At 28.4% G+C, this 22911-nt stretch overlaps 4 protein-coding genes across 10 annotated transcripts in view; 1 reads left to right on the top strand and 3 right to left on the bottom strand.

The window, feature by feature from the left end:
* Positions 1-12970, top strand: part of LOC139113551 (probable G-protein coupled receptor No18) — a 29770-nt gene extending 16800 nt beyond the window's left edge. For 3 of the 4 annotated variants that reach the window (XM_070674785.1, XM_070674786.1, XM_070674787.1), the window contains 6 exons: positions 7484-7655; positions 7881-8018; positions 8396-8508; positions 9135-9624; positions 10899-11199; positions 11559-12970. In XM_070674785.1, coding sequence (XP_070530886.1) covers positions 7484-7655; positions 7881-8018; positions 8396-8508; positions 9135-9624; positions 10899-11199; positions 11559-11734 — 1390 coding nt within the window. In that variant the 3' untranslated portion in view covers positions 11735-12970. Of the gene's footprint in view, positions 1-4865; positions 5128-7483; positions 7656-7880; positions 8019-8395; positions 8509-9134; positions 9625-10898; positions 11200-11558 lie in introns of those variants that run through there. The other variant, XM_070674788.1, reaches the window with a different exon arrangement.
* On the bottom strand, positions 12756-15059 carry LOC139113552 (pheromone-binding protein Gp-9-like). Of its 2 annotated transcripts, XR_011547711.1 has the most exons (6): positions 14942-15059; positions 14705-14786; positions 14291-14406; positions 13983-14094; positions 13528-13736; positions 12756-13042 (listed from the first exon to the last, which is right to left on the bottom strand). XR_011547711.1 is itself a non-coding variant. In XM_070674789.1 (5 exons), the coding sequence occupies exons 1-5, from the start codon at positions 14981-14983 to the stop codon at positions 13603-13605; spliced, it is 486 nt and encodes a 161-aa protein (XP_070530890.1). In that variant the 5' UTR covers positions 14984-15059; the 3' UTR covers positions 13523-13602. The 2 variants fall into 2 exon arrangements, 1 of the variants encoding a protein (XP_070530890.1); XM_070674789.1 differs by lacking the exon at positions 12756-13042 and having other exon boundaries at positions 13523-13736.
* Positions 15060-15923: 864 nt separating this feature from the next.
* LOC139111239 (pheromone-binding protein Gp-9-like) lies at positions 15924-17885 on the bottom strand. Of its 2 annotated transcripts, none has more exons than XM_070671378.1 (5): positions 17749-17885; positions 17168-17273; positions 16867-16982; positions 16447-16558; positions 15924-16239 (listed from the first exon to the last, which is right to left on the bottom strand). In XM_070671378.1, exons 1-5 carry the CDS (start codon positions 17785-17787, stop codon positions 16052-16054), a joined length of 561 nt encoding a protein of 186 aa, XP_070527479.1. In that variant the 5' UTR covers positions 17788-17885; the 3' UTR covers positions 15924-16051. The 2 variants fall into 2 exon arrangements, with proteins under 2 accessions (XP_070527479.1, XP_070527489.1); XM_070671388.1 differs by having other exon boundaries at positions 17168-17267; positions 17749-17837.
* A 1903-nt stretch (positions 17886-19788) lies between these two features.
* Positions 19789-22911, bottom strand: part of Sli (slit guidance ligand) — a 297794-nt gene continuing 294671 nt past the window's right edge. For both annotated transcript variants that reach the window (XM_070673816.1, XM_070673818.1), the window contains exon 30: positions 19789-22845. In XM_070673816.1, coding sequence (XP_070529917.1) covers positions 22759-22845 — 87 coding nt within the window. In that variant the 3' untranslated portion in view covers positions 19789-22758. The remainder of the gene's footprint in view (positions 22846-22911) is intronic.

Below are 22911 nucleotides of genomic sequence, written 5' to 3'. Positions count from 1 at the left end.
CTGTATATTTTTTTTTCTTTTTGGTATTAAATGATTCATACTTAGACTTGACATATTAATATTACAACATATTTAAAACCAATATTTTATTTATAAGAAAAAATAAATTGCCATTATTTAAAGCCATTTAATTAAAATAGATTGCAGTGATAATTAGAGATAGAACTAAAGATACATTACTTTATATACCTAATGTAGCTATACATATAGTTAGGAAAGTTTTATTTTTAATATCATGATTTTATTTTAATAGAAATGTGTCAGAAACAGTTTTAGACGTCTTTATCCATTCTGAACCGTAGTTGACATTTTTATCTGACATAATGTCAAATAATTTGTTCTTTTTAAAAGATAATATATACGCATCATCAATATTCGCTGGCAGCTTCATCGACTGTGTTGTAAGTTTGCTTTTTTTTAATATACAGACATATTGCGTACTATCTATATACATATACACGCGGCATGCAGAAACGACGGACGATTTAGCAGCGCAATGCGATCTCGGTAGTAGATTGTATTTCCGCGGTATTTCCTTGGTATTTCATATCTATTCCGAGCAGTTGCCTCTTCGTAACGTCTACCAACATTCCCTGGCATATGTAAATGTGTTCTGCGGCATATGTCCAATTACGTCTGTGATGAACGTTACCCTTAACGACTGTAAAGCTTGGGGACACCAACCACTTGACACTTATTCGCTTGGGAGATTATACTAACCACGAAATTATTCCCATGGCTAGACGTGCACACGTTGTACACTGAGGGACAGATATAGCGTTTGTCGCGGCGATGAGGGGGCTAGGGCACCCTAACGATAAGTAGTAAGAGGTAGATATGGCTATTTGCTATCGCCGCGGCGAACGGCAAATAGCCATATCTGCCTCTCATTGTCGGTACTATTGTATGTATTATTTGGTACGATGTTTATGGTTAAATTGTAAGAATATCGTCAGGATCAGTGAGAATCGTTCTAAAACCTTTTAATTGTTAAAGACCAAACGAATTAGTTTATATTTTTTTAGTGTTTATTAACACAGAATAATTGCACATTATCGATATTTCATAGATAAATCTGTGGAGATCGATTACACTGTATATTGCACATGTATTATTCTGTTCTACATTTTTTTTTGGAAAACTACTGATATTTATGAGTTTATTCTTAATACTATAATGGGTAATACGGAATTACATGGGTTTTTTAAGAGAAATAATTTTAGCGTATGACTAAAGAGAATTAAAGCAATTGCCATATATATTTAAAATAACTACAAGAGTACAGAAATTTCTTAAATACATATTTATTGAAAATAATGTTTGCACGAAATTGTTTATATTATTTATTTAATGTAATTGATATAACGATTACAATTTAAACTTAAAAAATAGTTATAAATTTTATGGAATACGGGAGATTAAACTGCCATCTTAAATGGTATTTAGGCAGATCATATTCATAACCCACACGGTATGATATGTTATTTAACTGCGGAGCCTATCCAATATTCAGAGTGGCATTACACCTGCTTCCATTCTATATACATATATGTATATGTACACATATATGAGACTATATATAGGGTTACTATCTACAATGCATAACATATTTACCGTACAATATATAGATAGTAGTTTTATTATTTTCATATATCATTGTGTGACATTAATTATGTACTAATTATTTCTTATTAACACATATGTAACACTTGTACATGTATTGATGCAAATGGTTACTAATCTTACGACAGATAATCTATTTGTAAGGTAAATATCGAAATATGGGGCACATCTTTGTTCGTATCAAATATCAGAGAAATGTAAATTGATCGCAATTTTAAAATATTCAAATCTCTCTCTCTCTCTCTCTCTCCAAATCGCGGAAACTTCTGTAAGTAATTATACACGTAAAATTTCAATTTTTAATCAAGTATGTTAAAAGTCGATACTTATATTCAATTATTATCTATTTTCTATTTCATGATATTACGTTTATACATATATTATGTCATCTATAGCTATCATTATGTGCTCTAATAAATTTTATATTAAGCAAATATAAGTAGTAACATCTTAAAAATCTATTAATAAATGTTAATAAATATTTAAGAAATAACACTTATAAATTATTTTTTATAAATTTATTATTTTCTTTTCAAACGAAAGACAGATTGAAAATGTTTTTGCACATATTACAATTGCATTTCATTACAGCGTTCTATTATAGAATTTATTGTAATAATGGCTCAACGAATTCGATAACATTATTGAAAATGTTTGGTACTGTGTCGACAAAATTTCTCGCACGTGAACTGAATAATATAAATTGCACGTGCAAAATTTATTAAATGGATTAAAACTCATTTAAGAGCATAACATTTCAGGCAGTTATGACTTTTCGGTCGGAAACTAATAACCGTCTAACTAATATCCGGTTTGCCGTTAGTACCGAGAAAGCAGAATTGCTTAACGAGAAATATTCGGTCTGGATTAATCTCCTGTGCCGTCACCCCACTTCGTGGAAAAATTACGGGGTGCAATCAGAATTGAGAACTTTAAAAGCATCAGCGAGATAATTCTCCCAGTACTTATAAGAAAATAGAATAAGAATTAGTTTTGCTGACTTGCAATTAATTTACGATAAGATTTTTTTTTCTTTTTGCAAAATTGTTAAACACGGTATTGCAATGGTGAATTATTTGAGAATTTAACTGCAAACATTCTTCACGCTGTGTAAATTAAATTTTACGTTATACGATTAAAAATAAATAATAACGCGTATAAAAATTATAATTTGTAATACATTTTTTACAATATTTCTTTTTTTAGTCGTTGATCGAGCATGTAAAATAAAATTTTTGTGGCATATACTATAATATTTATTAACACGTGTTATGTTCTTGTGCGGTCAATACTATGGTTAAAGTTATATCATCTATAGTCCGAATTGCAGCGAAACAAAGTGCAACGGTATCAGTTGTATATGCTTTCAACAAGTTTCGTATCGAGTCGACCTGAGCATCATGCGTAAAGTTTATAAATGATAACACGAAATGCCAAAATCGATTAGAGTATTTGCCTTTTATGTTGTAATATCTCGAGGAACACAAATATAACACATATGTTAATCTTACTTTTTCATTTCTTTACACGTAATACTATTGAAAAGTTTCAAATTTAAAAAAATTAAAACTAAAAAAAATTAATAAATAAATAAAAATATGTAACCTAGTATAAAATTTAATTAAAACTGAAATTATAACTTTCAATAAATTTAATTTTTAAGTCTACTTGAAACTAGTTACTAAAGAATTTAAATTGCACTTTTAACTTATTAAATTGAATTGTTTTAATTTTTATAAACCATTAATTTGATATTTATTATTTGTAATAATAGCGGCCATTTATAATTGCTGTTAATAATACGCAAATACATAGAAGAGGGAATAAGAAGCAAACCTTTTTTTTTTTTTTTACTTCTTATATTTTATATTAACAAAGTAACGTACGAATTTTTCTGTAACACACATACATGGACCGACGACAAGTTTAGTTCTCCAAGTTACAATAGAGTATTGGAAATTTGGGATCATATATGCTGTGAACTTGTAGTTTGGTGAAGAAATCTAAAGCTATGTTATCTTAAAACGAAATAGGGTCTTATCAAATCTAATAAGATTTACATAACATTGATCTTGGATTTAAGTTAACGATTTATACAGAGCACAATATTTCATAAATAATTTACGTAGGTAATATTTATATGTATATAATAAATATTAAAATTCCAGTTGTTTAATTATTTCAGCTATTAGGTGAAACATATAAATATCGTTATTTGGCAAAGTGTCACAGTATTGTTTTTTCTTATTTTTGTTTTAGGTAATTTGTTAGAATTAATAATACAACCTACATACTTGAATTAAAAAGATTAATATTCCTAGCTCATATTATTCTCACGTAACTAAAACATTGTCTTCCATTAGCAATGCAGAAATGTCTCTCACTCTTTGTTATATACTGAAAATATACTAGGACATATATTATAGCGATAGCAGTGAAGCGTGATATTCTAGAAGAGTTATGTCATAATACTGAATTTTATAGTATCATTCCTTCAAAGTAGAAAACTACATTTTATATAAATAGCTTACCGGTTGTATCAGCATATTTCTTCTTCCGTTAGACGAATGCGTTTAGAATATTGTGAGAAATGTTGTAATCAAATTTAAAAAATCTGTATCGCAAAATAATATTGAATTCAATTATTTTTATATTACTTTTAAATAGCACATAGCTATTTGAAATATCTTTTTCTACAAGCTGGACAACTTAAGATATAATTATAAGTGAGCGCCGTATTTGCTTGCTCAAAGAAATCCAATAAATTCTAATGATCTCAAAGGGCAGCTACAGACGGTTATTATTTGAGGGTACGACACTCATATTTGCCGCGCTTTCAAAAACAAGTTTCTTAGAACAAAAAGTTTTCAAGAGCTATTCAGTACTGTACATGTACATTTGCAGAAAATTCATTATAGTCGAGTTGGATACACGCTGTTGCAGCTTGTTATAACATGCTCATGTAGTAGTTATCTATGATATTATCGAAAATCTAAAAACAACACTCTTCAAAATGTATTGAAATATTGCTTACATTGTATACCTATATAACTTTATACAAAATCATCAGAGAGTTGGTCTTTATTTTACGTTTTACGTAAAATCCTGTTGAGCAAAAAGTTGCAATAAACTTTATCAAAGTAGTTAAAGTTATTTCTCTCATCAGATAATGCAAAAAATAGCATTTCAATTTTATACTCACGATTATTCATTTGTAGAACACATATTTAAAAGATATCGCTATACACAGACTGTTATATTCGTGGATGTTCTACTTGTATGTACATACGTAGGTACATACATATCTACAGTCCGGAAATTTGTGGACATTTTTGTTTCCGTTGCTACGCTACATTCTATCCTTTTACTGTGCACTTTTTTTTTTATCCATGTGTAAGCCACCAGAATTAAATCTGAAAGTAACAGATTCAGACGACTCGTGTGTTGACAATTGTGATTAATTGAATTCGTTTGAAATGGTTTTATTCGCGATTGATACAGTGTGTAAGTTTTAATCGTATTGAATATCAAATATTTATTTTATTTTATTTTATTTTTTTAAATAGGCATGTGTAGATTAAACTAGTAACTATTTTCGGCAATTAGGAATTTTTTTTGAAAAAATTGCGGAAATAAAATGTATTTGTGGTACTTGAGAATCAATTTCCTTTCGTTATTGAAAGGATAGACGCATTTGGTTGCGACATGTTGGAATAATATAGCTGGTATTTTACAAAAGGGATTAAAAAAAAAAAAAACAAAGTGACATTTGTACATTATTGTTTTAATGATAATTTATAATAAGGAAACGAGTTTTATTTAAGAGTGTTTTAAACAATGCATTTTGCCTTAATATAATAATTGGATGTTTTAATATATTTTATTACTCAATATATTAGAATGGATTCGGAAACTCTCGTCACAACCCATTTAATTTTATCTTGTAGAATCGATAACGATCGCGAGATCTCGTTGGTCCATTCGTCTTATCCGACTTTCATACCTCACGGTAGTATTCGTTCAGTTTTTATACATTATAAATCAGTCTCCGTGCTATTGGCGATTATTTATGGCTGATCGGGAGTCTGCCGTGGTCCCAAGTGGGAGTATCTTTATCAAATGTTTATCGATCGACCTACTACTGTTTAAACTATTTTTTCAATGTACACACGGTTTGATTTTCACACAGATATAGTTTCTATAGATACAATCTCCTTTGGGATAATATGAGTTCTGATTTTCCCGAAGCTATTAAAATAAATCAATAGCTGTGGCGAAGTTTTTTATATGAAAATGAAATGCTGCGTAAATGTACACGGATGACTGCAGTGATATTAAGAACATGTAGAATCGTGCATATCACTTGGAAATAATTAAAATTTCTTGTACTGAAAAATAATGTTTTCTTCCTTACAAGAAGTAATATCTTTTACAAAATTTTGTTGTATTTAAATAAGAAATATAAATTTATCATTTTTCTGACATCGCATCTTTTTAAATTAAAATATATATATGAATGTATATATATTTTTTTTTTATAAGAACAGAGAAATTATAAATTATTAATTTTAACGTTTTTCAAAGAAAACGATATCTCGCTACTTTTTTGAAACTTTACATCGGCTTGTATGAAAGCGTCTATTTATATTTTATTTATTAAAGTTTTTAAATATTTAAAAAGTGTTTGGATTAAAAGTGTTGTATGATTTTTTACATAATATCAAGGGAGGATAAAGAACGTAGCAATTTACTCTGCTAAGATTTATAATCTTAATAAAGTAAAATTACAGTCAATCTTCTTTGTAATGGTTTATAATTTGGCATTATGTCCGTTGCTAATAGTTATTAGAATTAAGTACGTGCTCGAAATTTCTCTTCCTTTAAACTGCCTTTTAGTTCAGGTTGCCATTATTTCAAAGTCGCACTGTGAAAGCGGAAACAAGGCCGTAATTCACTTAACTCTACGAGCCGAAGGAAAATGCGTTTGCTATAGAAACCGATAACGGACTTGTGCGGTAGAGTAGATTATAAAAAGTCATGCACAAGTTAGAGGTTAATCAAATGGATAAATGCTATTTTATAAAATATATTTAACATTCTTATGATAAATAGTTTGTTAACAATATAACGTGTTACAAATTGTTCGATAAATGTTTTTTTTTTTTTTTTTTAATACTTAAACAGTGGCAGGATCGATTTAAATGAGAGATTTCGCTGCGCAAGTCTTTTCATATACATTGACATATGATTTCTTTTTTTAGCGCTTAACCTTTTCTGCTTTTCATAGCCTGTTTGACTTTCCTCCGCCAATTTTAGCAAACTCCTGTGCGCCTACTTCTTTCCGATCCATTTCCATATTTTGCAGGAACATCGAGCTTTCGGCCATTCCGCTTGCATATTCCCGTGACCATGGAAAGTTTTAAAAGCTCCGCTCCGATTACTTTTATCTATATATCTATATTCATATTCCCGCCTGCATATGTCATGATTTTTAATCGATTTCAAATTCAACTCACATGTTCTTTATCGTTCGTTGAATTTACACTCCAATTCAATATATTCTACAAACGTGTTGCATATTTTAACTTATTGCATTTGTAATTATTATTCATGTGTCATGACAATATAGATTAAAATAAAACTTTTAATTATTTCTGATACTATAACCATTGAAATAACAGAAAAATGTTGTGGTATTATTAAATAATTTACAGAGAAGCGATAAATTCAATTTTATCTTGCCAAAGTAATAAGATTATTATATGTATATTGTTTATTTAAGATATGGAATTTTCTTAAAAATTATGTCAATATTTTACAACGTACGTACGCAGGACAAAATAGAAATTATTATTTGTAGATCGAGAGTAAATAGGATGGCGAACCAAACGACTGATAATTATGAAGACACTTACCAACGGAACTATACAATATCGGCAGACAAAGAAGATACAGAAGCGGGATATTTCATCCCCAATTGGATCGATCTTATTTTAGCAGGATTGTTCACGATGCTGATAATTGTTACTATAGTAAGCAAATATATTAATAATTAATATTTTTATCGCTTTTTTTTTTTTCTTTTTTTACATTAGATTATCTGTTTTAATAAGCAATACTATGCATTTTTAAATACAAAAACAGCAGCCTTTATAGACTTAAACATACATTCAATTGCTTAATAGAGTAATTTTAATCCGTCCATCTAAATCAGTTGTATTTTCAAGGATTAAAAACCTTTTCTCGCATTATTACAGGTCGGCAATACTCTAGTAATCATGGCTGTAATTACTACAAGGAGATTACGGTCTGTGACTAATTGTTTTGTGTCTAGCTTGGCTGCTGCGGACTTGCTAGTCGGTCTAGCGGTGATGCCACCAGCTGTGCTGTTACAGGTACGCATGTGTTCATCTAGGGATAAAGTGCAATAAACATGCGCGAAACGCTTAATTTATCTTTGATACTAAGCTACGAGCTTCCATGTAAGCCGTTGCAATAGAATCTTATTTAATTATCCTAATTAGTATACGTTATTTACGGCGAGAAACGATTTACGTAGGTACAATACGATATAACGTTTTAAGAAAATTTAAAGCGGTATTTAATTACTGCAAACATTTCATGTATAATCTTGCAGAAGCGAGCGCACATAGTATCCTAAGTCACGTATATATTTTTTTTTATTTACCGCATTATGTAAAAAGAGAGATTTTTCCTTACCTCGTGTAAATTGCATTTTAATGTATTTTATCAAATGATATATTTATTGAAGCTTACAGGAGGCACTTGGGAGTTGGGTGAAACCCTGTGTGACTTCTGGGTCTCTCTCGACATTCTACTCTGCACAGCTAGCATTCTCTCGTTATGCGCTATATCTATAGACAGGTAAACCCGATCAAGCGCATTTCCAAATCTCGGCACGTAGATAACGAAATTACCGGAAAGCCATCCCACCAACCGTTCAATCTTTTGTAAAATGATAGATTATTCTGTTATTAAAAAAGAGATTTTGTGTGACGTTTTCCTAGCGTCTTGGCTTAACGGGTTTCTGATAAAGAACATCAAATATATATTTTTGAATTAAAAGTATTAAGTAAAAGAGTAAAAGAAATATTGTATTTTGTGTGTCTTTTATTACAATTAAGCTATTAAAAATTATTTAATTCTTTTCTCAATTCTCGCACGTCTTTCTTTAATTTTTTTTTTTTTTTTTTTTTTTTTTCAGTTAAAAGGACAATTAAACAAATTAAAGATTAATAATTAATATAATTTTGAAAACAAAGAAACTGCTTGGAATAATATGAGCTTTTGATTTTTATTGCAATCTATAAACACATGTAAGTTTAATTTTTTTTTTTTTTTTTTTTTTTAGGTATACTTTATTTTTACTTTGCATGCAACAAAAAATTTTTTATTTACCGCACCGGCTATGCACGGACGCTTAAATTTGTTTAATAAATGAGTTAAAATTACTATTTGTTGCGTTTTAAATATAATTTAATGTATTTTAGCTTTGTAAGGATGCTTCGTTCAGCATGCTGTTGTCTTTCTATTTTTCCATCATCGCTCGCATTCCACGGAATTATTTGGCATTCTACACTTTGTGGCGATTCAGCACGTTTAGAGGTAAAATTGTGCGTCATTGTCGATATTCCTTGTTCAAGGTATCTAGCTGTAACCCAGCCGTTAATATACAGTCGTCGACGCAGAAGTAAACGACTGGCCGGATTGATGATCGTCGCGGTATGGATTATGGCTGGTGCTATAACGAGTCCACCTTTACTGGGTTGTTTCCCACGTGCGACAAATCGCGATTTAAAAAAATGCTCTTACAATATGGATTCCTCTTATGTGATATTCTCATCAATGGGCAGCTTCTTTTTGCCCATGGTAGTAATGCTGTACGTATACGGCAGAATTTCGTGCGTTATAGCGAGCAGGCACAGAAATCTAGAGACGACTAATGAGGAAAAGAACGTGCAATCACGTCGTAACATCACGGTGAGGACTATTTGATTAGAGTTTCTTCCAGATACACGACATATTTACTTTCTCACCTCTTCCTTATTACATAAATTTTACTTAATAAGATGTACTTTATTACATGATTTTTTTTATTAGGTTGTTCGTAATTTTAAAATCTAATAATTTTGTATTATGTTTGATAAAAAAAAAATGCCCGAGGCTCAAATCTGTGCTTATAATAAAATTGAAAACAATTTTTATTCTTTTAAAAATCTTTCTTTTTTGCAATAAAAAGTATTATTTATAACATGTAAAATGATAAAGAAAAAACCTCAAGCGAAACAAATAATTAGGGTTGTTACTTGCAAGGATACATTACACACATTTATGCAAATACTATAACGACTTACTTCAAGTTTAAATCAAGCGCATATTTTTAATTGAAAGAAAATGAAATAAAAAACGTAATGTAAGCTGTATCATAATTCCAATAGTATCATCGATCAAAGATAACAAACCATTCTCGTAGTTTCAAATGAAAAGGAAATATTAGTGAAACCGACGGTTCTCTTATAGACGCGCAACGTAGAATAGCACAGGCATTAACAACGTAATGGAAGATACGAATTTCTCATAGTTCACATTACCTAACTTTGTATAATCGATTATCAATCATTTTCCGTAATATGTCTGTATTGGGTTAGTTTATCGCATTTTATTTAATAAAATTGCAAAAGTATTCTGATTATGAAGAAAGAAAAATATTAGAAATTCCGCAAACAACTGTTTACAGCTTATTAAGAATAAATTATTAATCATAAAACTTAACGATCAAAAATATACGAGAATTATGTAACTTTACTTATAATAAATATAATTTTTTGACATTTATATGTATACTTTTGTATTGATTTATGAAAATAGCACTGTTCTATATTGCAAAATATTGAGTTAAAGTAGTTTAGAAAATACTTTTTTTTGATTACAAAAAACGAGGACAATACGAGTGAACATTGAACGATTTATTACAATGGTAGAATAAGAAACGCTTCGAAAGAGCTAGGAGAAACAAACGCTTGCGGTTTTGTGAAAGCAAATGTCATTAACACGCTTTTCTTAATGGAATAATATTGAGATTTCTGAAAAGTTCTCTAATTTAATTAAGCAATTTTTTAGCATGTTATAAACTTTTTAACTGTTTAAGATCGACAAAGTTTAAACTGATGGAAAAAACAAAAGACTTACATTGATTTAACAAAAACGTCTTTTCGTAATTTTATAACGATATCGATAGAAAAATTTTTCTACAGATTGATCGTGGCAGAAGCATTAAGATGGAACGTACAGATTATTCTGAAAGTGGTATAACGTGCGACAGGCCGTCTGAGGATACTGAACTAACAAATATGTGCAAAAAATTAGGTACAATTCGAGGTAATCAGCAAACTTGCATCAACAGGGTCGCCAGAGAGACGAAAACTGCGGGTACCCTCGCAGTAGTTGTAGGTGGTTTCGTTGCATGCTGGCTACCGTTTTTCATTTTGTATCTGGTAACACCCTTCGTGCCGGTGCAACCACCGGATGTTCTCATGCAAGCCTTGACATGGCTAGGTAATCTTTTTTTACATACGTTATTCCCAAATAGATATGATGTTTCTAAAAGTTAATCTTTTTTTTATTATTTATAAATTGATACATACATTAAGACAAACTAATAAAGCTAAAACATATTTACGCTTATGTTTTATATTTTAATAATTGAATTTTAAAAATGCAAAAGTTTGTCGCAATAGAATAAAGTAGAATAATAAGTAGATAATACGACAAATTCACGTTTATCTTACCAATATCTACAGATTTTAATTAATTTTTTTTTTTTTTTTTTTTTTTTACTGTAATGTATTTTAAAATTACAATTGCGCAATATGCTATTCAATACTTTTACAACATTAATAATTTTATGTATTTAGGGTGGATTAATTCGGCCATCAACCCGTTCATTTACGCTTTCTATTCGGCAGACTTTAGACTTGCTTTTTGGAGACTAACATGTAGGAAATGTTCAAAGAGCAGATTAAACTTGGATGACACAAATCGGAAATTACCCGCTTCGGTTAACTGGAAGAAGGATACGACGAGAACTTGAAGGTCGCCGCAAAGTTTCCAACTTATTCAATTACGTGACCGGTATTAGAATGACTGTGGTTGACTCTCGAGTTTATTAGTATTGCGATATATTAATAAAAAGTGATATGTGTAAAAATTATGCACGTATGTTCCCAATACGGGCTTCGAACCAAACAATAACTCTTATACTGTTTCAAGGGCTATAAATATTTCATTGTACGTATACGCAAAATATAATTAATTTACTTTTAGACTTGTGTGAATACGAGAATATTTTATGGTCAATCTCTCAGTATAACGAACAATATAATGAAACATTACAAGGTATGTTTATCAATTTATTTTACATAGTATTTATAAATTTTTATAATTTCTTCAATATTTTATCGAAAGATAAATACATTATTAGTGATATTCGTATATTTTAATGGATTTTTACAGGTGTAGAATGTGTATACTAATATGTATGTCACAGTAACATTAAAAGTAATCCAATAACACATGTAATATGTTAAAATTTTAAATTTACGTTAAAACGTGTATAAAAATTTAGCTAAAAAAATAATAAAACAACAAAAAAAAACGAACACGAAGCATGTAATGATATCTTCTGATAAGCATATGATAAATCGAAAATAAAAATAGAAATAGATAATAAATAAATAATTTATGAATAGTATTACAATTATTAGTAAATCTTGTAGAAGAAACAATGTACGACTGACACTTAAATCTGTGATTAATATCGAAATCATATTATCGCATTAATTTATATCTCTATATTAAAAACAAGAGATAAACAATATCTATGCTTAATTGTGTGGCTGTATCGACATTTTGTTGCATATTTCTTTAAAAGTCATGCCAAAAATGTAAATGTAATATTTTACGCATACATTTTTTCTTTGAGAAAACTTGTTACATACGGGAAATGCTTTATAAAGCTAACCCGTTAATATTTTGAAATGTGATATTATACTAACATAATAATTTCTTTATAATTATTTATAAGCAATGTAAAGTAATAGCAAAACGTAATATATTTAGTCATATATATTTATTAATGTAAATGTAGAATAGAAATTTAAAAATATATTTTAGGAGACGTTTAATTATATTTTAAGCACATTAGGAAAAAAAATTAGATAAATCTATATTAATATAAAAAAAATTATATAAGTCTATATTACCAAATTTTGCATAAGAAACACTGTTACTTAAATAAATTAGTTAATTAGGATTGTAGATACTGCTGCATAAATTTCATACATTATGTAATTTTATCAATCGTTGAAGACTGTGTAGATATTGTACGTATTAGATTTTGCTGAAAAATAAAAAAACTTGTGTTATGTTTAAATTTTAATTTGTTAATTAATATATATATATATGTTTTATTAATTATTACACGTAACACGAATACATAAACGAGTAATGACATATATGTGCTCAAACATGTATATAACGAATAAGTTTTAAATGTGCACAGTACTTGAAATAAATATATAAATTTATTTTTACTAATTAACCAATCTAATTGGTGGTGTACATTTTAATTGTGCGCATTTAAAACGTTTTCTGCATAGGATCTGATTTATTTAATATACATATTTTATATTTTGAGACTTATACAATTTTCTATTTACTATTACAGTAAATTTTATTATAAGATAAGTATTTTGTAAATTGAAAAAGATTAAAAATAATCTTCTAACATTATAATAGATAAAGTCAATATGGATTAAATAAAAATTCCACATCTTTTTAGTGTATGGAAACGACAGAGAGATTATAAGCAGATTATAAACGTACCTTTTTATTATTAAATGTGATGTACTACATATTTCTATACATTAATTATATATCGTCTGATTTTAATTGCATTTATTATTTTTCAGATTTATTTTCATCTTCATGTTCTTTATGCTTAAGTTTATGAATATTAAAAATTCTTTCTTCAGCTTTTATCACACATTCCGTAAGAGCAAGGCTTTTTTCGCACTTTTCAGTGAGATTTTTTGCTGCAATAGAAAAAACTTATTAAATATTAAGAAATAAAATAAACATTCGTAACGATAAATCTTTATTACATTAACTTTTTCTGATAACTAGATGTAGCTGAATTAATTGTATCAAAATTTATTTGATTAACACTATTTTATATATAAATATACAATTAACATTTTAAATTATTTTACTAACATAAAAAAATCAACAATCTAACAACTTAATTATCTCTATACATGTAATTTGATTATGTAACTTACTTTCATTTATGCAGTTATTCAAAGCTTCAAACATTTCTTCTCCTGGTTTAACATTTGTTTTTTTAGTAAAAGAGCTACGTATTTTTTCTTCATCATATTCTGCTTCTTGCATCTAAAATTTATAAAAAAAGAATGTACATTATTAATTTAAATAATAAAAATATAAATTCTCAGATCTTTAATTATAAATATTATAAAAAATGTTTAATTATATGTTCTAAATTTCTTGTTATTATAATTTCTAACTGAAATATTTTTTAGAAAAAAATAATAAATAAATGAATAGGTAAGTAACAAATATCGCTCACCACTCCTTCTTTTTGTAGCAAACATTGTAAGACGCATCCATTTTTTTTTAATTTTTCTTGATTTTCCGATTGTGTGTGCTTATTTTCGAGTATATCTGTTATGCTAAACATATCATCTAAAAAATTGTATGTATAAATAATTGTATATATAAATAATTGTATATATAAATATTGTATCTATAAAAATAATTACAACATATTTACTTATTTAATGTTATATAGATATATTTTATTAAAATTGTACAAAAACATATAGACTGGAGTTTATTAAGCTTTTAATTTTTTATGTACATATTTTTTAACTTTAATTTTTATTTATTTGTAGAAGTTAATATTATAATATTGTGTTAATTAAAACGTAACGCTAATTGAATAAAAATCTAGTATTAAGTAAATACATGTATACAAACTTACCATCAGACACATTGTTTTCAGTTAAGCACACATTATAATTTTCATTACGATTTCCTAACTTTCCTTCTATAATCGTAGAAGACTAAAATTGAATTTTGTGTTGTATATTATTATAATATTTATTAAGTTAATTAGATTTTTTTCTACGTAAAGTACACAAGCATATAACAATTATTACACATTAATTATACATATATTTAACTATTATTACATTTAAAATTTTTTACGAATACTTACAAGCACAAAAAGGCATACATAAAGTACAAACTTCATCATCATTTTGACTTCGTTTATGATTAACTGTTCTACCAATATTACTGTTGAAGCTTAACAGCATTATATTTATACTATTTGAAATGTATAAAATGCATGCAGATGAGAGTTACGAGATCATAGATTATATAAACATGATATGTACATGCACAAATAATAATGATAAATTACTAACACAAACTTACAAAATTGTAAATATGATTAAATTACTAAGACTCACGCATACAGTTTTCACATATCTCTGCAATTTATGTAAAGATTATAATTATTTTATAATTCTTTCAACGTTTATATTACGTCAGTTACTTAGAGAGAATGTTTAGTTCTGATTTCTGAATACTAAGATATTTTATGATTTTTATTGATTAATGTTAATTTATCAAGCTACAAACGTTTAAATAATACACAACAAATGTTATATGTTAAATGGAAAGTTCCAATCTTTCTACGAACTCATACAAAGTACCAACACGTTTCAAATAGTTTGCTCTTTATAGCTTTTTCAACAAATGCATAATTAATATGTTTTTACAAAATAAGTTAATATAATATAAATAATATACATTATAAAATTTTACATATAAATATGTTCAAAATGTAATAATAAATGATTAATACAAACGTCTATTTTTGTAGATGTAAGTTTTTCAGATGTACATGCTTGCAATTTTCTTATAATATATAAGTGTAGGTATTTATGTTCTGAGAATTTTGTAATTTTTTTTTCAAACGTTTATATTACGTCAGTTAATTAGACGTTAATGTTTATCTCTGATATTCATTTAAAAAACGATTTATAATAATTAGTATATTTCATGTAATTAAATAATTTTGAGACAAGCTTAAGTACTTAGTATTAAAAAAAAAAAAAAAAAAAAAAAAAAAACAGGAAGAGAGAGAGAGAGAGAGAGAGAAAGTACATATAAGAAATAATATACTAGATATATATATATATATATATATTTATTTATTAATTTATTTATTGTTTATTTAATGCAAATCACATTGCATGTGTTGCAAATGTATGCACGATTATATTGATAGTATTACATTTTTTCACGTATGCACTTGTATTTATTCTACTTTTTCTGCTTCTGCTTGAGGTTCTGCTTCTGTTGTTTGAGGTCCTTCTTCTTCTTCTTCTTCTTCTTCTTCTGATTCTTTTCTTGTATGTTCTTCATGGTCCGCTACTTTATGTACAGCTCTTGCGACGCATGCATACAGAGAAAATCCTTTCTCACATTCGTCTGTGATACTTTTCACTATAGATAAAAAATAAGAAATATAATTAAATAATATTGGAACGTATAATCGTGTTTTATTTTTATGGTTATTTTATTTTAATAATAACTATATTGATTTAAATTGTGCACTGTAAAAGTATATTGTTAATTTTTTACATGTTAATTTTTTATTGTTATAGCACAGTTCTATATGTAAAAATTAAAATGTAACATGATGTAACTTACCTTGTTTCAAACATTTACGCGCAATTTTGTGTGCTATGCCTACCAGTTCATCGGGAAACTCTTTATTTATTAGCGAGTGAATTTTAGATTCTTTAATATTTGAATCTTCCATCTAAAAATATTAAAAAGGTATTATAAATAATAAAAAATAATAGAATTTAAATTATTATTATCTTGCTTAACTTATTAATTAAAAAATGTTTAATGCGTTTGTTGAAAAATTAAATAACATTATATTTATTAACAATATACATATAATAATTTATAAATTATATTAATATTAATTGCATTATATATATAATACTGAAATTGTAATAATTAAGAAATTTATCAAATTTATCACACATTTAATATTTTATCTTCAGACATTAGATGTATAATGCAATATAAAATGTCTGCACTATATTTTTAAGTACTTACTAATTCCTGTTTCTTCAAAAGGCATGCAATTACACAGCCATTTTTTCTGGTTCTTTCTTCATTTCCAGGTTCTGTATGCAAATTTGTCATTATATCTGCCTCGTCAAACATTTCGCCTAAAAGATAAAAACGATTAATTAAAAAACAAAAGAGACTTTTTTTTACAAAAACGTCATAGTAATTATAATCTTATGAAGTTTTTAATAAAAAGATACAAGCAAATATATAACAAAATTAAAAAATAATTAAAAAATAAAAAAGAAAAAAATTGCATAGAAAATTAATGACAATTATATATTACCGTGTGTCATATTATTTTCGGCCAAGCAAGCCCGAGCATCATTGTCAACAGTTTGTACTGCATTTTTGAGATGTTGTCTTAATTTTGATGAAGTACTCGACTGAAACTTATAAAATATATACAGGGTGTATTATTCCATATTGACAAACTGTCAGAATTAGATAGGTCTCGTGGATACAAGTTAATAAGTTCTGTGCCATTTTGCAAAATTTTCAATAGTTATTGAGAAAAAAATTAATTTGTCTAGCGCAAGAGCGACAAGAAAGCTACGCGTAAGTGAGCGCGACAGGCGACGGCACCATTTTTAGCTACTCGCCTGTCGCGCTCACTCACGCGTAGCTTCCTTGTCGCTCTTGCGCTAAACAAATTAAATTTTTTCTCAATAACTATTGAGAATTTTGCAAAATAGCACAGGACTTATTAACTTGTATCCACGAGACCTATCTAACTCTGACAGTTTGTCAATATGAAATGATACACCCTGTATATATTTTTTCTTATATTCTTTTTAATGTGTCATTGTACATAATTTTATACAGTTTATTAAAACTACTAAAATTTTTTGTTGAAATAGTACTTACGGCAATTAAAATGCAGGTGCAGAGCAGAAGAACTTTCATTTTGCGCAGATTGTATCTTTACTGTAATAATTACAAATATTCAAAGTAACCGAAGATACACTGAATCTGTATATATATACTCTCATTTTAAATATAAAATTTATAGGTTAAAGAAACAAGATCAAAAGTTATGCAAACATTAATTATGTAACATTAAAGTGAAGATAGTTTGCTACGATGTGCATATTTCAATTCTTTTTTAATTATTATATACATTAATAATAATAAAAGATTAAAGTAAATAATATATAAAATTGAATAATAAAAACACTAACAATATTATTCATTTAAAATTAAATTATTATTTATATGACCAAAGGTTTATTTATTTAAAGGGCTTTTACATTATTATATTTTAAAATATTTTAATGTTTTTAAAACAAATTTTTTTTTATTATACGCTTATATTAATTAGGTAATTGTTAAATTTAAAGTAAAAGAATGATAAGTCCGTCAGTTAACTGTTATCACTATCTCAATTTACCGATAGTAGCTGACTCTTATCAGTACCTCGAGTTGCCGTCGGCGAGAGTGGTATTGCATTTTGATTCTGGAGAACTAAAACAAAATTTATGTTTGCCGCGCAAGTTTTTTTGTGCCGCTCGGAAAATTTAAATTTAATTTTATTCTCCAAGTATTGATAAAATAGCTTTCTTTAAAGAGAAAATAGAAAAAATAAATAATAATAATAATAATAAAGAGTAAATAATAAAAGTAGTATGTAGTTTATTAAACTTGATATTTGTATTTAATAGCTTTCATATATTTCAAGAATTTGTTATATTATATAAACATAGACATTTTGGATTTACGGTAATAATCTAATTAAAACCTACATCTGGAGTATTTCTAGGCATGCAATATTCCATTGTTATTTGGTAAAACGTGCTTACGCAATAACATAGTTATACTCGTTGCTTTGCGCGCTTCGTTATACCTCACATACTCATCCAATACATTTTTTAAACAGCATATTCACTGACGCTAACACTTTCTCATTCTCTCTCTCTTATACATTTATTTTTATTAGTTTACGCTTTCCAATATATTATTAATGACCTCTTAAAATAAAATGTTATTCTCCAAAAAATAATAATAATTCTCAGACTTTTAGTCTTATTATAATTTAAATTACTTTCAATTTCAAAGATTAAAAATAAATTTTATGTTATTAATATACGTATAATTAAAATTAATATAAATCATATTTTTGATATTACACTATATTTTGAAAAATATTTTTTATATATAATTGTCCTGCAAATATATATCGTGTATTTTATTTAAATTAAATAAATTTCTCGTTGTTAATATTTAGATAGAATACTGTTCCCTTTTATTTATTAATTAGGGTCTGCGGAATGTTGTCAACTTATATTCACATAAGTTCCCTAAAGAAAAACGCTGAAATTAAATAGATTAAAAAAAAAAAGTATATATAATCTTTAAAATAAAATTTATTTATAAATATCTCTTTTATGTATAAAGAAAATACTAGGGTTATTCAATTATAACGGTCTCAAAATAATATATATTAATATCTTTGCGTTTGCGTTAAATCTGTGAAATTAAACACATATTTACACAAAATTATACTGAAAATGAGATTTAAACGATAAAATAAATCTATAAATATACGTTACAGACAGTAGGAAAATATGTTACCAGTATTGCCTGTTATTATAATTCAATGTAGCTGCAAAATTGATCGAGATTCGTACAGATAAATAACGATAAATCATTATAGAAATTGGATGTTACTTTTTAGACAGGTAACTTTCTTTACATAGACAAAAGAAAAATAAATCTATACATATAAAATCTGTATTTAGAACAAAATGTATTGATATTATTTTTTAAATTTATAATATTATTTAGTAATAACATTAATTAGTCAAAAATTTGTAATTTTGGACTTTAATGCTAAATATGGAACATTAATTAATAGGTGGTGTAAATGATTAATCGTGATGGATTATCGATATAATCAACAAACATATGTTGGCTTGCGTATATTTATATTTCGTTGGACCAAATGTACAGAGTTGGAATACAAAATTTTCTTCTCCGACAAGCGCTAGCTTGGATTGTTTCGCAGACATTTGTTTGAATAGAATTGATAAAATATCGATAATCAAGTTATTTATAAACATAAAAAATGGCATAGGGAACTTACGTGACTATTAATACTAGTAAATTAGATTTTATATTATATCGTACTTATACGATCATGGTATATCTACTTTTCTGTTTACATAAAAAATAAAATGTAAAGACAAATAAGGATCCTCGGCCATAGCTATCAATAGATGAATGACATCCGCATATGCACGTTTACAGTTTAAATATTTTTATTTATCCACTTTTATCGTGAACCGAAATAAAAATACCTTTTGCAAAACCGCGAAACTTAATAAAAGAAATATATTCAAAGTCTTGTTTTTTAATAGATACATATTGATATATATATATCTTTTTTTGTCACATATATTTTTTCGGTTAGAATCTGATTAGTACCATGACAATCGTCAAGCGCGGCAGTTATGTGATGGCAGTGAATTTCGAGACGAAACTTTGAGATACACTTGAATTATATGTGGTCGCTAAACGTTTAGCGGTTAAAAGCTATGTCTACATAAATTCTACGATTGGTACTTTCCCGCGATTTACACGCTAGGCGGCAAAGTCGCGTTGAAATCGTAAAGAACGATAGCGAAGCCCGTCAAGAAATATTTGTTCGTCATCTAAGTGAATGTATTAATTTAAAAGAATAGTTTAATATAAGTGTCAATGAAACAAGAAAACAGAATAAATACATATAAATACTGGCAGTGGAAGATGCGATGCAGTTTATCCAGGGGTAAAATATATACGCATAAATAGGTGTAAGGTAGGTACGTCATACATTAATAGGAGCTTAACTAGTATGAACAAATTACGCTCCTCGATTAAACTAATAGCAAATTAGTTTAGGTATATAAATAATGCGCTTATACAAAAATAATTACGCGGTTTTGTATCGGCGAACCCTTCTTCTTTCGGCTTACCGATAATTTCATCGATCTATATAGTTATATCCGTTTCACGATCAACTGACCGAACATTAATGTGGGTCTTCCTTCATTCCTACATAATTCGTTTTTTTCTATTATCGATACGAACGCTCACATGCGAATCTTTTGTTGCTGCGTGCAACACTTGCAAGTTGCATCTTGCACCTCAAAACATAATATTAGGCCGTAAAGTGAAATTGTTTTCGAAACGCTTTCCGAAACTCGCGACGCATTTTGACAATCTTAACCGGTGCGGTGCGATTTCTTGGCTTTTTCAAAAATAAAGCTACATTCCCACTGCTGCTGTTGGTGAGGTAAGGTAAGAAGACGTTGACGGCTTACTTTCAATTAAGTTTTTTCTATGCTTAAAATATTTTTTTATATTTAGTTAGACACTTATCTGTAATCTATTTACATAATTATCTGATTATCGTGTTTATTACGATTTACAAGCGGCCTAATATCAATACTATCTAAAGATTGTGCAGTTAAAGTGATAGCTGGAACGCTAAAGCAGCACTGCAACTAAACTCATGAAAAAGGCAAGAAACATCCCACCGTTCTTTTCTGTTTTTCTCCGTTTCGTTCAGTCTCTGTTTGTTGGTTTGCTCGCGCGTGTGGATTTTGTAGCTAAGTAAAGTATATCGAAATCAAACAATCTGCAGCGAAAAAATATTGCAACTACGCTATTCTCACAAAATCTCTTTTTCGTTCTTTTTTCCTTTCTCAATATTTTTCGCATATTTGTAAACCTTTTCTTGCAAAAGTTCAAAAACTTTTGCTCAATGAGTAGAAATAGCTATGCGATCGAAGATTTCCGTTTAGTGTAAAAATTTGCTAATGGAAAAATAGACCTAACGTAGATTTAGGCTTCGCGGTCGATTGCTTATCAACTTTCTTAAGAACTTACACGATTGTCATTAATTTATTTTGTCAACGTTAAAGTTTCACATAAATATAAATATTTTAATAGGCAATTTTTATACGAACGTAATTTTATACTTAAAGTGGTAATGCCGTTTTATAAATAATTTTTCAAGCTAAACGTTAATTAAAATTTTTTTTTTAATGCTTTATTGTAATAAAAAAACAGTTGAAACGTTTCCAAATAATAATTTTTGACAGACAATGGACTACATCGAGATGTTAACGTAGAAAGCTTTATCGGAGATTATAGCCATCATCAGTGGAAACGTATTAAATCAAAAGCAACGCGTATATATTCTGTAAGAAGATTACGAAAGCCTGTTTGCACGCAGCCGCGAATTCCCCATTACCAGTTAGGTCTATTCCGCGCTAAATCAACGGCGTAATCGTACGCACTCGTGCATAATGTTACGAACACGCAAGCGCCCGCGTGCCGTGGTCCGCGATCGCAAATGTACGGACACATTGTCCGCGTGCGCTCGCGCTTACCTTCTCTTCCGCCCGCGTTTCCGTCGTTATATATCTATATCGGGTCATTATATATACGAATAATACCTAGTATACGTTTAACTGCTTCGATATCGATAGTCCGTAGCTATATATTACGTACAATATATTTTTACTTTTTCTATCTTTCTCTCCTTCTTTCTCGCTCTTTCTTTTTCTCTTACGCGCGCTTTTTCTTTTCTTTCTTTTTTTTAATAATACATATCACACTGAGCCGGCTATGTGTGTGTCCATCTAGTTTTGGCCTGCACTTCCTCGCGCACTTTCCCGTTCACGTGTCGCAAAAGTGGTCTCGCACGGGGATGCCGAGGACACGGTCGTAGCGGCATCGTCCTCGTCTCCCCGTTGCTGTTTCCCTTCGTCATCTTCGAAGGCACGTGGAAGTACGCGCGGGGGTGCTGCTTCGGATCCGGGGATTTCTTCTCAGTCTCGTTTTGTGCCTCGACGTACGCCAACGAGACTCGGGCCGCGATGCGTCGACTGGCTAATAACATTTGCGGGTACACGTGCATTTGCGCACCAGGTCAACGTCCTTAGTGTACCGCATGCCGTCCGCGCAAATTAATCGGACCTGAAATTAACATACGATTGTTTATAATGACTACGCATATGACCATTACCTGCGAATAACAGTAGG

The sequence above is a fragment of the Cardiocondyla obscurior genome, linkage group LG02 (genome assembly GCF_019399895.1).
Source record: "Cardiocondyla obscurior isolate alpha-2009 linkage group LG02, Cobs3.1, whole genome shotgun sequence".
Classification (NCBI taxonomy): Eukaryota; Metazoa; Arthropoda; class Insecta; order Hymenoptera; family Formicidae; genus Cardiocondyla; species Cardiocondyla obscurior.
This window is presented reverse-complemented; position numbering and strand designations above follow the sequence as displayed.